Source organism: Trifolium pratense, linkage group LG7 (assembly GCF_020283565.1).
Source record: "Trifolium pratense cultivar HEN17-A07 linkage group LG7, ARS_RC_1.1, whole genome shotgun sequence".
NCBI lineage: Eukaryota > Viridiplantae > Streptophyta > Magnoliopsida > Fabales > Fabaceae > Trifolium > Trifolium pratense.
This window is the reverse complement of record NC_060065.1, coordinates 31,258,006-31,277,424: the sequence shown is the minus strand read 5'-3', so window position 1 is coordinate 31,277,424 and position 19,419 is coordinate 31,258,006. Positions and strand designations below refer to the sequence as shown.

The window sequence follows — 19,419 nt, the reverse complement described above, 5'->3', positions numbered from 1 at the left end:
TTCTATTGGATGGTTAAGCTTCCGAGTGATTGGATGGTTAAGCTTCTGAGTGATTTGATAGTTTGATTCTCTGATGATTTCGCAATCTAATTATAATTTTGCGATGATCTGTATGGGTGGTTCGACTACGTAGTATGGTTAATTTAGTGTTTATGTTCTTTGACCTGCTAGTGCAGGAGTTATATAAAAATGTTACTGCATGTAATAGAGAGTATTGATATTCCAATAGAAGAGAGAATAACCTGTGTGATTTTCGATAATGATTCAAGGCAACTGTTGATGTTAAGTGAATCGAGTTAAATTCTCTGTTGCTTGTAACAGATGTTACCAAGTTAGTTAGTTAGTTTTGATTGTTATAAGCAGTTTTAGTTGGTTGTTTTGTAACTACTACTAGTTAGTTATGTTCCCTTGACTTGTATATAAGGTGTAACATAGAGCTTGTAAACATTGAGTTGCTTAATACAATTTTTCATTCTTTCTCTCCTTCGTTTGGCTCAATCCGCACCCAAACTCTGCAACTCATCTTCATCTTGTACCTTGCAAGATCTCTTTCATGGCATAGGCATACTTAGCTCACTATACCCACTCTTTACAACAACGAAGATGAGAATTTCAATTTCGCTGATTCTTTGTATATTTCTTCGTTGAGAGCTTGCGGCAGATCGTTATTTCATTATGTTGCTTTGATTATTTGAGGCTAGGGTTAAACTATTCAAAGAGAAAAAGGAGGCTAGGGTTTTTCATTATAATAAACCAAAAGTTATATAGAACAATAGATACAACTAGACAATTACCCGTGCGATGCACGGGTTTTATGCGTTGTTTTATACTATAACATAAAAAATTATCGCACGGGTTTTATGCGTTGTTTTATACTATAACATAAAAAAATTATTTGTATAGGTAGTAAATCTAAAATTGAAAAATAAGTATTATCAAAATAATAGTAACAATATAGAAGTTATCTAAATATGATATAGATATAAAATATGTGTTTATACATTTAAAAAAAATTATTTATACACTACATTTGAAGTCATCTTGGTATATTCTTCATTAACATTGGTTAGCAATATTTTAATTCATTCTTTAAAATATCTCTAGAAATACCAACATATAATTGACCATTGAAAAACAATTGATGTTGGAACATAAAAAGTTTTTTTTTTATTATAAATTTCTTTGGAGGATTCTGAGTTGGATAAACTACTTCATTATCAAATCGGTCATTTATATTTATTTGAAACATATTGAGGCAAAGATAAACCAACTTAACCGCGTACTCAAAACTGAATATGATAAAAATCATGAACATCATACAAACCATCAGTAAATTTTATTTTATCTATTTTTTTTATTAACACTTCAAATTGATTTTTATTTGGATCAATCAAAAGAATGTGACGATGAATTTGCGTACCAAAATCATCAGTAAATAGTCTTGACAATCGACCAACTAATTATATACACAAAGATTGAACAAAAGATTATTATCAAAAGCATTACCTATTATGAACCAAAAATAATAAAATACACAAAATAATAAAATGAAGAAAAAAAATTAAAATGAATAGTAACCGAAAAGAATAATAATAATAATAATAATAATAAAATAAAATAATAACATTTAGTACCACACATTAAATGAATGTAAGTGGGTGATATGGCTAAATGAAAGGTTTTCATTGGTTTAAGTGGGTGATGTGGATTAGGGTTTAGATAGTCAATTGGACAACTATCTAGGATTTATATATATAGATAGAGTATATAAACTAGTAATTATGAAAGACTAAACTACCCTTACAATAATAATATAATTATTATCTAACATCTCCCTTCAAACTCACGATGTGTTAACATGAAGCATCGAGAGTTTGTCAATTAAGAAACGAAAACGCTTAGTAGAATGCGTCTTCGTGAACAAATCAGCAATCTGCAAGGAGGAAGAGATAAACGGCGAAGTAATGGTACCATGTTGAAGATGGTGACGTGTGAAGTGACAATCAATCTCAATGTGTTTGGTACGTTCATGAAATACAGAGTTGTGCGCAATTTGAATGACACTCTTGTTATCACAGTACATAGGGGTTGGTTCAGAAAGAGGGACACCCATATCACAAAGTAACCAACGCAACCAAACTATTTCAGTAGTGGTAGATGCCATAGCACGATACTCAGCTTCTGTAGAAGAGCGGGAAACGACGTCTTGTTTCTTACTCTTCCAAGAGATGAGAGAATCTCCAAGAAAAATACAAAAGCATGTGGTAGACATACGGTCAGTAGGATTACCAGCCCAATCAGCATCAGAGTAAGCACGTAACTCTAAGGAAGAGGATGATGGAAACAAAAGACTCTGAAATTGAGTTCCCCGAAGATAACGGAGAATACGAAGCACGACTGTCCAATGTATTGTAGTGGGAGAAACAACAAACTGACTAACGACATACACTGCATAAGCAATATCAGGTCTAGTAATAGTAAGGTAGACCAAGCTTCCAACCAAAGTACGGTACAAAGTAGGATCCGGTAGAGGAATCCCATCAGAGGGATATATTTCACATTCAACTCTAAAGGACTATCTACTGTTCGAGTATCAGAGAGACGAGCTTGCTCAAGAATGTTTTCAATGTACTTGGATTGAGATAAGAGATAACCCTTAGGAGAATAGGCAACTTCAATCCCTAAGAAGTAGCGAAGAGGGCCTAAATCCTTCATTTCAAATCTTTTAGCTAACTGTAATTTCAACTCATTAATTCCACCAACATCATCACCTGTAATAATCATATCATCAACATATAAAGAGAGTATAATACGACCATGATAAGTTGTCCTAACAAATAAAGCAGAATCGTGATCACTAGAGCAGAATCCAAGAGATCTAATCACAGTAGAGAACTTCTCATACCAAGCTCTTGGAGCTTGTTTCAAACCATATAGCTTTTTTTAACTTACATACTTCACCCTGATTATGAAAAACACCTGATGGAGGTACCATATAAACTTCCTCCTGAAGATCACCATTTAAAAACGCATTTTTAACATCCATTTGAGAAATATCCCACTGACGAACAGATGCAACAACAATAAGAGTGCGAATAGTGGTCATTTTGGCCACAGGAGCAAATGTTTCTTCATAATCCATACCATATTGTTGAGAGAATCCCTTAGCCACAAGACAAGCTTTGTAACGCTCAACTGACCCATCAGACTTGGTTTTAATCTTGTATACCCAACGAGACCCAATTGCATGTTTTCTTGGCGGAAGAGGTACTATGTCCCAAGTATTTGTCTTGTGCAAAGCTGCAAGTTCTTCAGCCATAGCTTTTTTCCAAAGAGGATCAAGAATAGCTTCTTTATAGGACGAAGGCTCAGACAAACTATGAATAGAGGTAAGAAAAGAAGCAGAATAAATTGAATAAACAAAATCAGGCAATTGAGTAGACTTACGATCACGAGAAGGATAACGAGGAGGAGGTGGTGGAGGTGGTGCAGTATGAACAACAGTCAGAGGAGGTTGTTGAGTAGTTGATGGGACAAAAGGGGCATATGTATCTGGAGTAGCACTAGTATCATCCCTGCAGTTCTCAAAATTACAGTCAGTAGAAATATCATTATCGACACCGAAAGGATCAATATTCGTTAGTTCAGACAAGCTAGGAGTATGTGTATTAGACGAAAGAGAGAAAAATGGTATGTGCTCAAGAAACACAACATGACGAGAAACATACAATTTTTTACTTGAAGGGTCATAACAACGATAACCCTTTTGACCATCCCCGTAGCCAAGAAAAACACATATCACAGAACGAGGAGACAGTTTATTTCGTTCTACTTGTGGGAGAAGAACCAAACAGGTAGAACAAAATACCTTCAAAGAAGAATAATCAGGACTAGAACCATACAATTTTTCAAAGGGAGACAAACCTGAGGTGACCGACGAAGGAATCCTATTAATAGCATGTACAGCTGTGAGAATTGCTTCACCCCAAAACTCACTTGGAAAAGAAGCAGACAACAAAAGAGAACGAACAGTTTCAACAATATGACGATGTTTTCTTTCAACAACGCCTTTTTGCTGAGGAGTATCAGTACATGAGGTCTGGTGAATTGTACCATCATAAGCAAGCAACTCAGAGAATTTATAAGAAGTATACTCACCACCTTCACAACGGAAACACTTTATAACAGCATTATGTTGAGTTTTAACCATAGCACGAAACTTTTGATATATGCCGAAAAACTCAGAACGATTTTTCATTAGATAAACCCAACAATAACGAGTATGATCATCAATAAAAGAGACATAATATCTAGAACCACCTTTGATAAGGACCGGTGATGGACCCCATACATCAGAATGAACTAAATCAAAAGGTGCTTTGGACATAGAAGTACTTTTATTAAACGACAAAGCAGAAAATTTAGCAAGTTTGCAATCGCAACAATCAGAAATATCACTAATTTGCAATTTTCCCAAAGCTCCAGTAGAGGCCAAGTATTTTAATCTAGATGCAGAAACATGACCAAGACGAGAATGCCACAAATAAAAGTTAGAAGATGATAAATTCAAACGAAAAAGATGATAAATCAATGGAAGTAGAAGTTGAGGCTGCAGTATCTGGAACTCTAAGCTCATCCAGAACATAAAGTCCCACATGTCTACGACCTTTCCCAATCAACCTCCCTGAATGTTGATCCTGCACATGACAATGAGTAGAAGAAAACGTAACAGAATATCCAGAATCACATAATTGACTAACAGAAGCAAGACTCAAAGTAAGATTAGGAATATAATAAACATCAGAAAGAGACAAATTAGATGTGGACACTGACCCAATTCCTACTAATGGCATATGAGTGCCATCGGCAGTCATAACTGAGATGGATGATGTAGAATTTAAAGACAAAAAAGACTTACGATCATATGACATATGATGCGATGCTCCAGAATTAAGGATCCATATCGAGGAAATACTTGAATAATTAGAAGGGGTCAAACCTTTAATAGAGGAGACAGACGTTGCATGTGGCTGGGTGGCGAGAAACTTTTGGAACTGTGCAGCAAGATCAAACACTCTTGAAGTAGTCTTTTGTGGATATACATGATCAATACCAATGCCAACAGGAAGAGGAGCAGCCAAAGACATTGCCATATTATCAAACAATCAAATGAACCAACAAACAATTATTTCAATCGTAGAAATCCAACCAATCACCAACAATGCCAAAATAATAGAGCCAACCAATAAGGAATTCAATCAACAATATACCAACCAACCAATTAGAAATTCAAATTGCTTCTTAATAGAAATATCACAAAGAATTCAAATAAAAGCGAACAGTCAGTTAATCAACCTTCTAAACAATAACAAATCAAATCACAAATTGCAACAAACTAAATTAAACGGAACAGAGACATGGACAGAAGACCAAAATACCACACGGTATTATATCAGCATCACATTCGTTCTAAATCAAACAAACCAGCTTGCAAATTTCCAATATATATATACCTCTTCCCCTTTCTTAAAAGCAAACGAAACCAACAAAAAAAGCTACAAGTCCAAAATTTACCACAACGGAAAAATCACCAGTAGAGAGATCAAAGCGCGCCAGCAAAAACTCAACCAAATTTATTCTCATCAGATTTTCGACAACAAATATATTCCCAATTTTTGTTGGGAACTCGACAGCGACGGAATGTTCAATGCGGATCGAACCTTGCTCTAGATACCATGTTAAACTATTCAAAGAGAAAAAAGAGGCTAGGATTTTCCATTATAATAAACCAAAAGGTCATATAGAACAATAGATACAATAGAGTATATAAACTAGTAATTATGAAAGACTAAACTACCCTTACAGTAATAATATAATTATTATCTAACAATCCAAAGCACAAACTGCACTTCATTAATGGTTCTCTCCCTCGTCCACTTGATGATGATCGTGATTCAATTGTGTGGGATCGATGCAACACAATGATTATGTCTTGGCTGAGCAACGCAGTTGAACCTGAGATTTCACAAAGCATTGTATGGATGGACACAACATCAGAGATATGGAAAGAATTGAAGAACCGTTTTTACCAAGGTGATGTTTTTCGTATTTCAGATATTCAAGAAGAGATTTACACCTTGAAACAAGGTGATTACACCATTTCTGCTTATTACACAGAGATGAAAAAATTGTCAAGCCACTGCCAAGATGCGTGAATACAGAGATGGTGACCATTTCTCACTACCAAAGTCCAGTGACAATCACCACTAACGTTAATTAACGATCGGTTAATTATTTTTATTTATGTTTGTCATTATTCATAGATTTAACTATCCTATTATTAAGTCATTTATTTTGAAAATGAGCGAGTATGTTAAATTCTTAAAGTTAAACAATGTGATCTACAACAAATAAAATACATATGGTCTAATGTGAGAAATGATTTACTAGAGGTCTATTATTGGTATCCAAGTTACATATGATGAACTCGATCACATAAACCTTATTGTAAAATTGAAAAACATTAAGAACAATAAAGCATTAATTAGAATGGTGTTTGGCCAGGAATGTTGCCACGAGGGTCATAGTTGCAAGTAATGAATGTTCCTCCATTATCACATCTAACTTTGCCACATCCAATACGTCTTGAATCTTGCCAAATTACCTGAGTATAATGAAGACATTCACCACCATCACATTCGTTAAGATAGTGATTATAGTGAGGTTCTTCATCCACCCATAATTTCACTGCATCTTTGCCACTCATGTTGCCGGCACTCACCGCGAGATTTTCTCCGTAATGGCTGCCGGAGGGGATCAGTTTACAATCCTTGCGTTGATTTGCATAGTTTTGTGCAAAAGTAGCAATTTTCTTGTCCCAAACAACATGTGGAATTTTGAAAGTAAAAATCTTTGATCTTGCTTCATTGTGGGAATTCACATAATCACTTGGTGAGTCTTGGGCATGTGCAACGTGACCACTCACAGTGACTATTAATCCCAACAAACATAATACAAAAGATGAATTCATTTTGGTTCTCAGTGTTGATGATAAATGTTGAGGCTCTTATCATGTATTTAAAGGGATTTCTTAAAATTTCTTCTTTTTAAGAAATAAAATAATTTTTCCTTTTTTAGAAAACATTAATCTTTTTTTTTTTTTTTTGCAATAGAAACATTAATACTTTGGTCGATTTGTTTTCAAATATATTTTAAAATTATAGTATTATATTTAATGCGTATATTTTGTATCATGAATATTCTTAAATGAGTTTAATTGTTGTGCACCGTCAGTGTAAATTTTTTTTACACATATATTCAATAATGTGCTGCCACATCATTTAATTAATGTGACACATCATGTGTTTTTAAATATCATACATGATTAATCGGTATATTAATTGTTGTCTTTTTGTACATGAAGGTGTTTATTTATTTATTTTTATTTTTTTGATAAGCACGTGAATGTGTTTATTAATTCTGATTTTTGTGTATGAATGCTATAACTGAAATCCCATCTTTCACCAATAAATTGTAGGCCATATTTTCATGACAAATGAATTAAAAATAAATACTCCCTCCGGTCCTATATATAAGGAACACATTGAGAAAAACACATATCAAGAAGGTTTATTATTTTTATTAAAAATTCTAAAATGATAGTAAGCACACACTCTCTGACACACTCTTTTAAAAGATACTCTCACCTATTGGGCAACATCATCAACTTTTTTAAATCTCTAACCTGCTACCGGTTATTCACCTTTAACACTTTCCTTTTTTTTTTTCTTCTTTTTGTTTCCTTTCTTTTCATTCTTTTGAAATTGAATCGTCATCATCATCTATTTGTCAAAACAAATCGTCATCCCCATAGCGAAATACGTCTTGTATATGAACACCTGATGTTAGTAATACGTCTTGTATATGTTATCTCTTTCATTTTAAGAACATTACAAAACTCAATCTTTTTCTTAAAGATGTGCAGAGGAAAAATTGTCCCATGTAGACCCAGATCTCAACCTCTTTGTTCATCTCCAACAACACAAAAGTCGAAGGTTGAAAGTTAATGGGGTTTTGTTCATAGCCAAAGATCTGAAAATCTCTTTGGACATCACGTTTTCCAGCAGAAATAATAACAACTTCAATTGATTTTACAATCCTTTTGTCAGTCCCCTCAACTATACTGATAGTGATGTTACTTTGATTTAACATTCTTGTTGAAGGATAATGCTAGATTGTGGGTACTGGGTAGTGGTGCTAGAGGAGGTTAGCGGTGACCGATAACTATAAAAGAAGAAAGAGAAAAATAAAAAATTAAAGTTGTTCAACTTGGGTAATAGGTTAACCGGTAATGGATTTAAAAAAATTGATGATGTGGCCCAATAAATGAGAGTGTGTTTGAAAGAGGGTGTCAAAGAGTGTGTGCTTAGCATTGCTCTGTTCCAAAATTAATTTTGGGAATGTGTCTGTGTAATTAATACATAACATTAGAATAGGTTGCATTTTATACAATTTAATAAGGGTATATAAGGCATTATCGATTTAATAAAGAATAAATTTAAAAAATATTTCTTATAAAAAGGACAAAAAAAAAATTTCAAAGTGTTCCTTATATATAGGACCGGAGGGAGTATCATTTACAATATATTAATTAGGCATGTATTAGCCGTTATATTGGCCTTTAACAAATTAAGAAATTATGTTAAAAAATAAATTAAGAAATTATTTAATTATTTTAGTCAAATGATGAACCAAATGTTGTAGCGTGTGAGTATAACATTAATGCTAACCTGAAGCGTGCTTATTTTTTATATCATATCTTTGGAAGATTTGTTTCAGATATAATTTTGTGCTTATCTAACAAGCCAAGACGTGCCTTCCATTGCAAGTTACCTAAGGCAGTTTGTTTATTTTATTCTGTCCAAAAATATGTTCAATATTTTTGGAATAAATCAAATATCTTTTTTGGAGGGAATCTTTTCTTGAAGAATTATTTGAAGAAAATATTTGTGAGCTGACCATCGCTTTTCCGGCTGTCAAATATATTTGATGCAAATATATTTTTGTGCTTCAAGGAGGTTGTTACAAAAATATATATTTATGGTCAACAAAAATATTTGATGCAAATATATTTGTGGAAGATTTAATTTTGAAATATATCCACTGGAAGTTTCTTGGAGAAGAAGTAACTTTGAAGCCCAAATCCACGAAGCTTTGTCTATTTAAAGAAAGGTGCATAACCTAATTTGTACACCGAAACCGAATCATAAACGAATATCAAAGATGTAGTCTTTTAGGGTTTCGTGTCTTTGAGCCACTCTCTAGGTGAGTTGGTGTAAGTGAACCACTCGGGTTGTGAGATGGTCACTATGTCCTCACTCAAAAACCCGTAGGTAATGAGTTGAGTATTGTACTTGGAGGAAGCTTGTAAGCAACTCCAAATTATGAACTTAGTCAAGGGTGTTGGCTAGCTATTTGTCATTGAAGTGTGTCTTCATCGTTGTTCAGGAGAGTGTCTCCATTCTGTTGATATTGAAATCCTTACTGGTTGTAAGGTTGAGGGGAAGTGAGCAGATGTTCTCATATCTAGGAGTTCCTAGGTAGAAATTAGCATAGGTAGTGATTAGGCGCGAAGTCGTAAACCGGTGCGTTTGCTGAGGGCTTCAAACTAATATTATCATATTGGATTTCCTTCTTGGATTGGTATCCACCAGATTAGGTGACGTTGCACCGAACTGGGTAAACAAATAACCTGTGCTATTTATTTTCCTGCACTTAATTTATTTTTAACTTGTATATTGTGTCCTGTACTGGTACGAGATGTTGTAGCATCTTTCGCAGCATCTTTCCACCAGCCTGCCAGAATTTCATTTATAATGAAGAACAGTTGCAAAGTGTGATGATTCTGGCTAGTAATCATCGACAACATACGTACATACGAAAAGCCTTATTCATATGTTACCCTGGCACATGCAGCCCCAACATGCTACTTTTCCATGAATCCTTTACTTTTACCCACCATTTTTTTCCAGGTTGATCGTCAGTTTCTCTTGGTCTTGTTTTGGTGGTCATATTCTCTGTTGGTCGTGATCTTAATTGGTTTGATTTATTTTTGGGGTTAATTTGTAACAAGCTTAAAGCTTAGTAAACTTTAGCTTGAGGGGTAGTGTTATAAATTTATTTTATTTGGCATGATTTTTGTATTTTGTTTGACAAACTCATAATACTTCTTGTTGATGCATCATGAGTTTGAGAGTATATAGGTGTTAGCTAGATATTAAAATAATAGGCTCTTGTTGATGCATCATGAGTTTGAGAGTATATAGGTGTTAGATAATAAAATAATAAGCCATGGATCCGAACTAATTTATGAGTTTGTAGAGGGAAAAATCTGTCTCCTCATGCCTAAATGGAAATATACACTGTTTTGTAGAAATGAGATTTTTGGTTATGAGATTTCGCTTCGGTTTTTAGTATATAATTGTAGTGAAAAAATCATGGGCGTGAGATCTCGCTTCGATTTTTGTTATAACTAAAGTGAAAAATTAAAGGACAAGGGATTTTACTTTGATTTTTTGTATAACTGAAGTGAAAAATTAATTAACACGGTTGCATTCTTGTAATTACTTTAAAATTTGTTTTAAAGAATTCCAATTCAGGCTTTTGGTTCCACTGATGTTATATCTCTTACCTTGAAAATTTAGAAAGGTTTTGTTCGATCCCACGCCCTCAGAAACCCCAATCTCTCTCCATCTGTCATCTCTCATTAACCTAATATCTCTCATCTTCATCTCCTCGTCTCTCATCTCCATCTCCTTTCGCCTCTCTCACCTCTCAGTCTCACTCTCGCCTCTCACGAATCCTAACTAATCTCACTTCACCTATCATATTAGTATATTGATCTTCACTTTTTTAAAATAAAATTTTATTTGTTGGGAACTGGAACTCACAGGAAATGTAATTTGCTGAAGATTTTTTGTTCAAATCCGTAGGAAATTCTGTAGGAAATAAGCAGATTTCTAGTAGTGAAATATAAAATCTACTTGAATCCCATCACTAAATTTAGTGATAGATTTCAAGGCTAATGCTACGAAGTGGTCCACCGTGGACAAGTGATCTACCGAATATGAATTTTACCAAATTCACTGTTGGATTGAAAGTTTATATCGTATAGATCATCCATAAATTTTTTAAAACTTTTTGAAAATCATTTGATATGTTGTTGAGACTCATCAAGATTTACGTTATTTAATAAACCGTTAATCTTGATGTGTCTCAATAACATACGAAATGATTTTCAATTTTTCTATGGATGTCGATCTATATGATATAAACTTTCAATCCAACAGTGGATTTTGTAAAATTCGTATTCGTTATAATGTTATTCATGACTGTTCCACCATGAACCACTTGATGAAGTGGTCCATATTAAAATTTACCTAAATTTCAAAGCCATGTTTGGTCTAGTGGGATGCGTTTAGATAATATCCTAAAATTTTTGGATTAGATCCTCAGCTCCGTTGTAAAAAAAATAAAAAATTGTGATAGATTACAATTTTTTTTTTTTGTAGAGATGTAAACCATAATTAATTCGTTAATTTTATAAGGAAGAAAAACATATTCAACCTTAATAATTTAATCACTTTCCATGCAAAAGTTACTTATGTTAATTTCTTAAAGTTAAACAATGTATCTAAAATCAAACGGCTTAAATACAGTTTTGCCCCCCTATTTTGATTAAATCGGAATTTTACCCCCCTGTTTTAAAACGCGGACTTTTACCCCCCTGTTTTATAATTTTTTGGATTTTGCCCCCCCCCCTAAAATTCTGCTTTCGAGTCACAACTTCAAAGTTTCGCACGCAACTCAATTTGGATCAATAATTCACCAAAAGGATATCAAAATGACCGTAATCGAGTTATCTTTCCACAGAATCAAACCCCACTAAATTTGGAGTTACAAAAAGAGATTAATTACCGTTTTAGTGAAGGTATGTCCCCCAAACATTCTGCACAAAATCTGCTTTCGAGTCACAACTTCAAAACTTCGCACAGAATTCCATTTGAATCCATAATTCATCAAACGGATATCCAAATGACCGTAATCGAGTTATCTTTCCACAGAATCAAACTCTACTAAATTTGGAGTTACAGAAAGAGATTAATTATCATTTTAGTGAAGGTCTATCCAAATCAATTATTGTATGGAACTACTACTGGTATTTTTGTCATGCCTCTCACCCTGTAGCTCATTTTTCAATAGTATTTACATGTCCGGAAAGCTAACGAAATTACCCTTGTTTTCATTTAAATTTTGTCAAATTTGGAGCTACGATGTGTTTGTTAGTCAATGTTGAATTTGAAGGTCATAAGTAGATTTCTGCAAAATTAGTAATTAGACAGACCTTCACTAAAACTGTAATTAATCTCTCTTTGTAACTCCAAATTTAGTGGGGTTTGATTCTGTGGAAAGCTAACTCGATTATGGTCATTTCGGTATCCTTTTGGTGAATTATTGATCCAAATTGAGTTGTTTACGAAGCTTTGAAGTTGTAACTCGAAAGCAGATTTTTGCAGAATTTTGGGGGACATACCTTCACTAAAACGGTAATTAATCTCTCTTTGTAACTCCAAATTTAGTGGGGTTTGATTCTGTGGAAAGATAACTCGATTACGGTCATTTAGATGTCCGTTTGGTGAATTATTGATCCAAATTGAGTTGTGTGCGAAGCTTTGAAGTTGTGACTCGAAAGCAGAATTTTAGGGGAGGCAAAATCCAAAAAATTATAAAACAAGGGGGGTAAAAGTCCGCGTTTTAAAACGGGGGAGTAAAATTCCGATTTAATCAAAACCAAGGGGGCAAAATTGCATTTAAGCCAAATCAAATATATATCCATTAAAACGACATGTTTTTTTTTGAACGGCACATAAACCTTATTGTAAAATTTAAAAACATTAAGAACAAATGAAGTGAATATACAAAAGAAAAAAAACTCTTAGAATGGTGTTTGGCCAGGAATGTTGCCAGGAGGGTTATAATTGCAAGTAATGAATGTTCCTCCATTATCACATCTAACAACTAACAAGCTAAGTATATTGATATTTCTCCACCTAGTACAGCTAGCTATGAGCTGTCATGAACTGTTAGGATCTGTTAGAGTTGTTATGCAGTTGTAACCACCTATAACTGATTTTCCCTCTGTTTTCGTTGTTTCTATCCTACCTTGTATATATATGCACTCTATGTACATTTTGTAACTCAATCAATGATAATGACATTGGAATATTTTATAATATTTCTTGTGGGCAAATATCTTTATATATTATTATATTAGCTATTTATTAATTAGGAGCCTTAATTAATTAAGTGATCGAATAAAGTTAAAAGGTTAATTAGATTTCTATTTAGAAATTAATTAATTAATTGGATATGGGCTCAATAGGAGTGCATGTCAGGATGACCCATTTCGGAATAATGGGAACCCTAATTGGTCATCACACTATATATAGGCTATGGTCCCCAATATACCGGACACACCGCATATTAACTCTTCTCCCCATCTGAAGAGTGTTTAGGGCATAAGGTGTAACAGCCCAGGCCCCACCACCTTAGGTGGTCCCGGCACCGCCACCTCACGATCTTCTCCACCCCCCCTCTCTAGTAGAGTTTTTGCCTTCCGTGGGAATCGAACCATGTACCCTGGGGTTCAAGTACATGTTCAATGCATTCCCACTACCAATTGAGATTGAACACGTACTTGAACCCCAGGGTACGTGGTTCGATTCCCACGGAAGGCAAAAACTCCACTAGAGAGGGGGGTGGAGAAGATCGTGAGGTGGCAGTGCCGGGACCACCTAAGGTGGTGGGGCCTGGGCTGTTACATAAGGAGTCCCGGTTGAGGAAGAACCACAAGTCAACGGGTGATTGTCATCCGGTTATCTTTCTTTGTGTTTCAGGAATGTTTATCTCATGGATTTGTCATCTAGATATTCCTAATACTAATCCTTGATAAATCAACATGTCGTAGATCATGTTTTTATTCATATGCTCTTATGTTTATTTTGGCTTCCGCACTGAAGTAAGATTATAAATTTAATCTTTATTATTAAGCGCATGTATATGATTAAATTATTACGTTAAATTAACAAATGATTCACTTTACTCAGTTTTATCATCTCTTCCTTTAATCTCTCTATATGGTATCATTGATAAATTGCCATTTTGTGTGATTACTGTCATTTTGCCAAACAACATAAATTTTGCCATTTCCTTCTAGCACTAGCTTTACTTCTAAACCTTTTGATATGATACATGTTGATATTTGGGGTCCATTAGCTATTACCTCTATTAATGGTTACTCTTATTTTCTTACCATTGTTGATGATCACACACGATCGAAGGTGAACACATTTTATAAATGGTTAAAGATGAAATACAAAATCATCTATATATTCTACGTACACCGATAGTACTCTACACAAACGAAAAGAACTCCAATCAAATATATCTCATTTGATCGGTCTAAATCTATATATACAATCGCATTCATCCATTATTTTTCATTTTGTTCTACCTCTTTCTCTCGCATCGCTCATCCATTTTTCGTTTCTATTTCTTCTGATTCAATTTTCAAACTGAAATGGGGCTGGCAAATGGCAATGCTCCTCCAATTTTCATCATTGAACTCACGACATTTGGTTTGAGAGAATATTATCCTTTGATTTATTTTCTTGTAATTTTTGGTTTGGTACTGTTTGTTTTGATTGAATCTCTATAAATTTTGTAACAGAGATTAATCATAGTTAAATTTTAAATGACAATAAATTTTTTTAACCGATAATAGTAACCCATATGTTAAAGATATACTCCCTCCGTCCCAAATTATAAGGGAAAAATGCTCATTTTTTTTGTCCCAAATTATAAGGGAAAAAATCATTTTCAAGAATGTTTTTCCCTTATTTTCATAAAATTAAATGCAAATTGCATTTAATCCTATTCAACTTATTCCAAGAAAAACCCACAAAAATATATTTCAAATTATCATGTTTTACATTTTCTTAATAAGTGTGATTTTTTTATTTTCCCTTATAATTTGGGACGGAGGAAGTAGTTAGTTAATAGTTAGCAATTAGGAGGATTAATTAGTAGTTTCTTGATGTCTATATATAGGCTTTGATGTAATATTTTACTCTCACTTTTCTCATTTGTACTATATATTTGTGCACTATATATGACCAATGCATGAGAGAAATAACCAATAAAAACAAACAATATAACTAGATTTAAATTTATATTTGGTATACCCACAAATTAAACTAATTTTTATCTAATATTTTTTCACATATGAATCTAATTATATAACTTGTTCTTGTTCTTATTAGTTGTTAGATAAATATCTTCAATTTTTCAGAAGATAATTTAGGGGGAAAAAACTTTAAAATAAATTGAAAAATAAACAAAAATAAATAAAATAAAAATGAATAGTCCGCCGTCACCCAAAGTATGGCACATAATGGGTACCCTATACTCCTATAGCATCGATACTCAATCAAACTTTAAAATACTAGTACTAGTATTTATGTTCATATCAAAATTAAAATCCATCCATCCATATATAACTTGAGAAAATAACATCATGAGGATTTCTCATTTCTATCCCACTCATTTAGCCTTCCACGTTAGCATTTCTGAGGGCAGTTTAGACTAAGCATATTTATTTCTTTGACTTAAACAAATCTGAGTTAAAGTACAAGGAAATACACTTTTTGTTTACTTTCCTTAGCTTTTGCTGACCGATGGGACTGTGTCCTTCACAAAATACTCTTTTTAATTCCCACTCTTTTTTGTATTTGAATTTCAAATGCTTCATTATCCTCACACTATCTCATTTCAATTTCATTATCTCACCTTTCTCTGGTTTTATTTTCCATCTTCTTCTCTTCTCTCTTTATATTTTTATCTTCAACTCTATTTTACTAAGGGGGTGTTTGTTTCAAGGTTAGGAATAATATTCCTGCGAATATATGGGTTGGAATAAATATACCCATGTTTGTTATAAGGTTGACATGAAATTATTCCTGGATATGAAGTTTCCTTGGAATAAAATAACTTCCAATAACTTCTCTTATTCCCATGATTTTATTCCCAAGGAAATTGGTGGGAAAGAAAAGTTCCCATGAAAATGGGAATACATTTTAAATTAGGGGTGATCGCGGTGCGGTTTGGTTCGGTTTTGAGCATAAAAGTCATCCTAACTGCGAGATAAAAATGCATGCGGTTCGGTTTGGTTCGGTTGATTTTTAAAAAGTCATCCAAACCAAACCAAACCAAACCAATGCGGTTTGGATCGGTTCGGTTGGTGCGGTTTAAAACATAACGATTGTACCGAACAATTTTAAGCATAAAAAAAAAAATAAAAAATTGAAGTTCCAAAATAACATTGTAGTACCAACAAAAATTATTTATCCAAAATAACATTATAGTAACTTATAATTTTAAATATATAAAAAAATTGAATTTTCAAAATAACATCACGGTACCGATAAAATTTGTTTATTTAAAATAACATTACAACACCAAAATAAAATTTCAGTACAAAAAATAAAAACAACTTGAAGTTCGATTAATTTGGTCGACTGACTTGGTAATTGGGCATGTATATTGGAATATAAATATATTTTCTTTTACGATATTGGAATATAAATATATAATAGTAACTTAATGCGGTTTTTGCGGTTATCCGCGGTTTTTGCGGTTTTTGCGGTTTGCGGTTTTGCGGTTTGCGGTTCAGTAAGAAAGCCATCCAAATACATCCAAACCAAATGCGGTTTTTGCGGTTTTCGGTTTGGTTTGGTTCGATTTGCGGTTTTACTTTTGGATTGGTTCGGATACGATCACCCCTATTTTAAATAACTTCCAATAACTTCTCTTTTACCCACTTTTATCAATAATTCCTAGGAATGTAGTTAATATAAACCAAACATGTTTTTTTAAAAATACCTGGGAATAAAGTTCCCATTATTATTTCCTGGGAATATAATTTCTGGGAGTAAAATTAACAACCTTGAAACAAACGCTCCCTAACTAACATAAATTTTATTTTGCAGGAACATCTATAGTTGTTATTGAAGAAGAAGTACATGGTAAATAAATTTATTCATTTAACACTACCGTTTTTCTCTTTAGGTTCATTTTCATTACCACAACAGATTATACATAAAGGTATGATATTCTCTACAACACAAACTTTCTTAGATTTATGATAGATTTACATAAAGGTATTGTAGATTTGGAATAAAATAAATTTAAGATGAAAAAAAAAAAAATATATATATATATATAGCTTTGATACTGTTTGTTGTAAAAGAATAGAAAAGTTTAGAAATATGAAAGACAAAAATAGGCCAAATATGAACTTTTTCTTATATGCAAAAATAAATAAAAAATAGGTAAAATATAAACTTTTTCTTATACGCAAAAAAAAAAAAAACAGATCAAACCATATCTATTTATTTTTCTTATTAAGATATTTCACTAATCAATGCGATAATTTCTTTTTTGTTTCTGGGAAACATAAAGACTACAACTATGAGGAGAAAACAAGAACCAATATTTGATTCAGGTAAAAAAAAAATATTACTAACATTCAATACTGTATTGTTTTTCACTATTAATTTTCAATTTTCTAAAGAATAAAAACAACCACTAACATTTTTAGCTTGAAAGAAAACAAAAAAAAATATGTTGCAGAAAAGAAAAAAAAAAAAAAAAGCTCAGTAGGTTTCAAACAAAAAATGGCATTGATGTATTGTATTGAAAAGAATAGATCTAGAAAGAAATAGAAGAATAGATCTAGACAAGTTGAGTTTGTAACTTGACAAGTTGAGTTTGTAACTTCAGCCAGTGGCGGAGCCAGAAATAGTATTAAGCCCGGGCACAATTTTAATCACAAATGTACAAATATTTATTGGTTTAAGGTTTTTGGATCGATCGGACGGTTTTAAACTAATAATATATATTACTTATATACTGAAATTATAATAAAAGTAATTAATTTTAAGAATTTCATCTAAATATTTGATTTATAATAATTACATAAGTAAAAGTCATAAACTCCCCACAATCCTACATGTAAAAGAAAGTAGAATTACAACATATTTTACATAGTTGAGATTAACACAAAAGAACAATATTTTTTTGGTATTTTGCGTTATACTTAAGCATGAGGTAAAAAAATTAAACTCAAATAAAAACAATAATAATACATTTATTTACTATTTTTACCGTATATAAAAAGGGAAACAAAATTGACATTTTTAGTATTTTTTATAAAGATTTTTTTGTGATTTTTAGATATGTTCAATAAAGAAAAGAACATAAAATTAAACCAAAATAAAAGAAAATAAAACCAAAATAAACATAGGAAGCTGGGAGTTAAACACAAGCCCCCTATGTGACCAATTCATCACCCAGCCACTGAGCTAGTGCGAACACTTTTGTCTAAGTAATGGGTCATTAAAATATATATTAAAACAACCCTTTAATCTACTGTTCATCATCTTCAACCTCCGAGCAACCAAAACCATAAATCGTATTTTTCATTCTGGCACCAAATTGGACAAGTAAATATACCATTTTGCTCGGAATTTCATGGGGATTATGAATATACACTTAAATTTTATTAATTCTTACTCAAACATTCGAATTTTCAGATTAAAGTAACAACCCTAAAAAAAAAATGGGTGCCGAGCCCGAGTACGTGCCAGGGCATGCCGGGTGGTGGATTCGCCCCTGACTTCAGCATGTACGTGCCAGGGCATGCCGGGTGGTGGATTCGCCCCTGACTTCAGCATGTACGTGCCAGGGCATGCCGGGTGGTGGATTCGCCCCTGACTTCAGCATAGTTATTGTTACTTTTGTTAAATCCAAATATAGACAATCACTTTTTTTCCAAAAAACTAAAAATTAAAATTGTAGCAGGAACTCAGACAAAGAAGACATCCTCAGATATAAAGATGAAAGAACAAAATAAATAGCATGAGATGTAGCAATAACAGAAACAATTATTTATTTTTTTCCGGCGGGGCGGTGACAATTTCCGGCATGGTGGATACAATTTCCGGCGCGGTGGTTATTTGCAAAATATTCCGATCTTAATTATTCTTTGTGGGTTTTGTAGAGGAGAAGGAGGAGAGTTTTTTTATGGTGATGATTTTTCAAAAAGTGGTGTTTGATGATCGATCTCTAGATCTAAAAAAATGATAACCACCACTCTTAGAAAAAAAAATAAGAGAAAGATTATGAAGAATAACGTTTAACAGGGTGATAAAGATGAGATTTGATGGTAACAAAACCAAGTGGGAGGGATTTAAGGGTTGCCGGCGGCTAGGGTTTGTTTGTAGGAGAGAGCTTTACAAAAAT

The 19,419-nt window shown here is 33.0% G+C and overlaps 1 protein-coding gene and 1 pseudogene across 1 annotated transcript; both read right to left on the bottom strand.

Annotated features, from left to right (window-relative positions):
• Positions 1-19,419, bottom strand: part of LOC123896246 — a 172,330-nt pseudogene that overhangs the window by 144,883 nt on the left and 8,028 nt on the right.
• Positions 6,482-7,035, bottom strand: LOC123898816 (pathogenesis-related protein 1-like). Its single transcript, XM_045949830.1, has one exon. The coding sequence runs from the start codon at positions 7,028-7,030 to the stop codon at positions 6,545-6,547; it is 486 nt and encodes a 161-aa protein (XP_045805786.1). The 5' UTR covers positions 7,031-7,035; the 3' UTR covers positions 6,482-6,544.

Coding starts and splice junctions, on each gene's coding strand:
- LOC123898816 (XM_045949830.1), bottom strand. CDS start 7,030: ATGAATTCATCTTTTGTATTATGTTTGTTGGGATTAATAGTCACTGTG.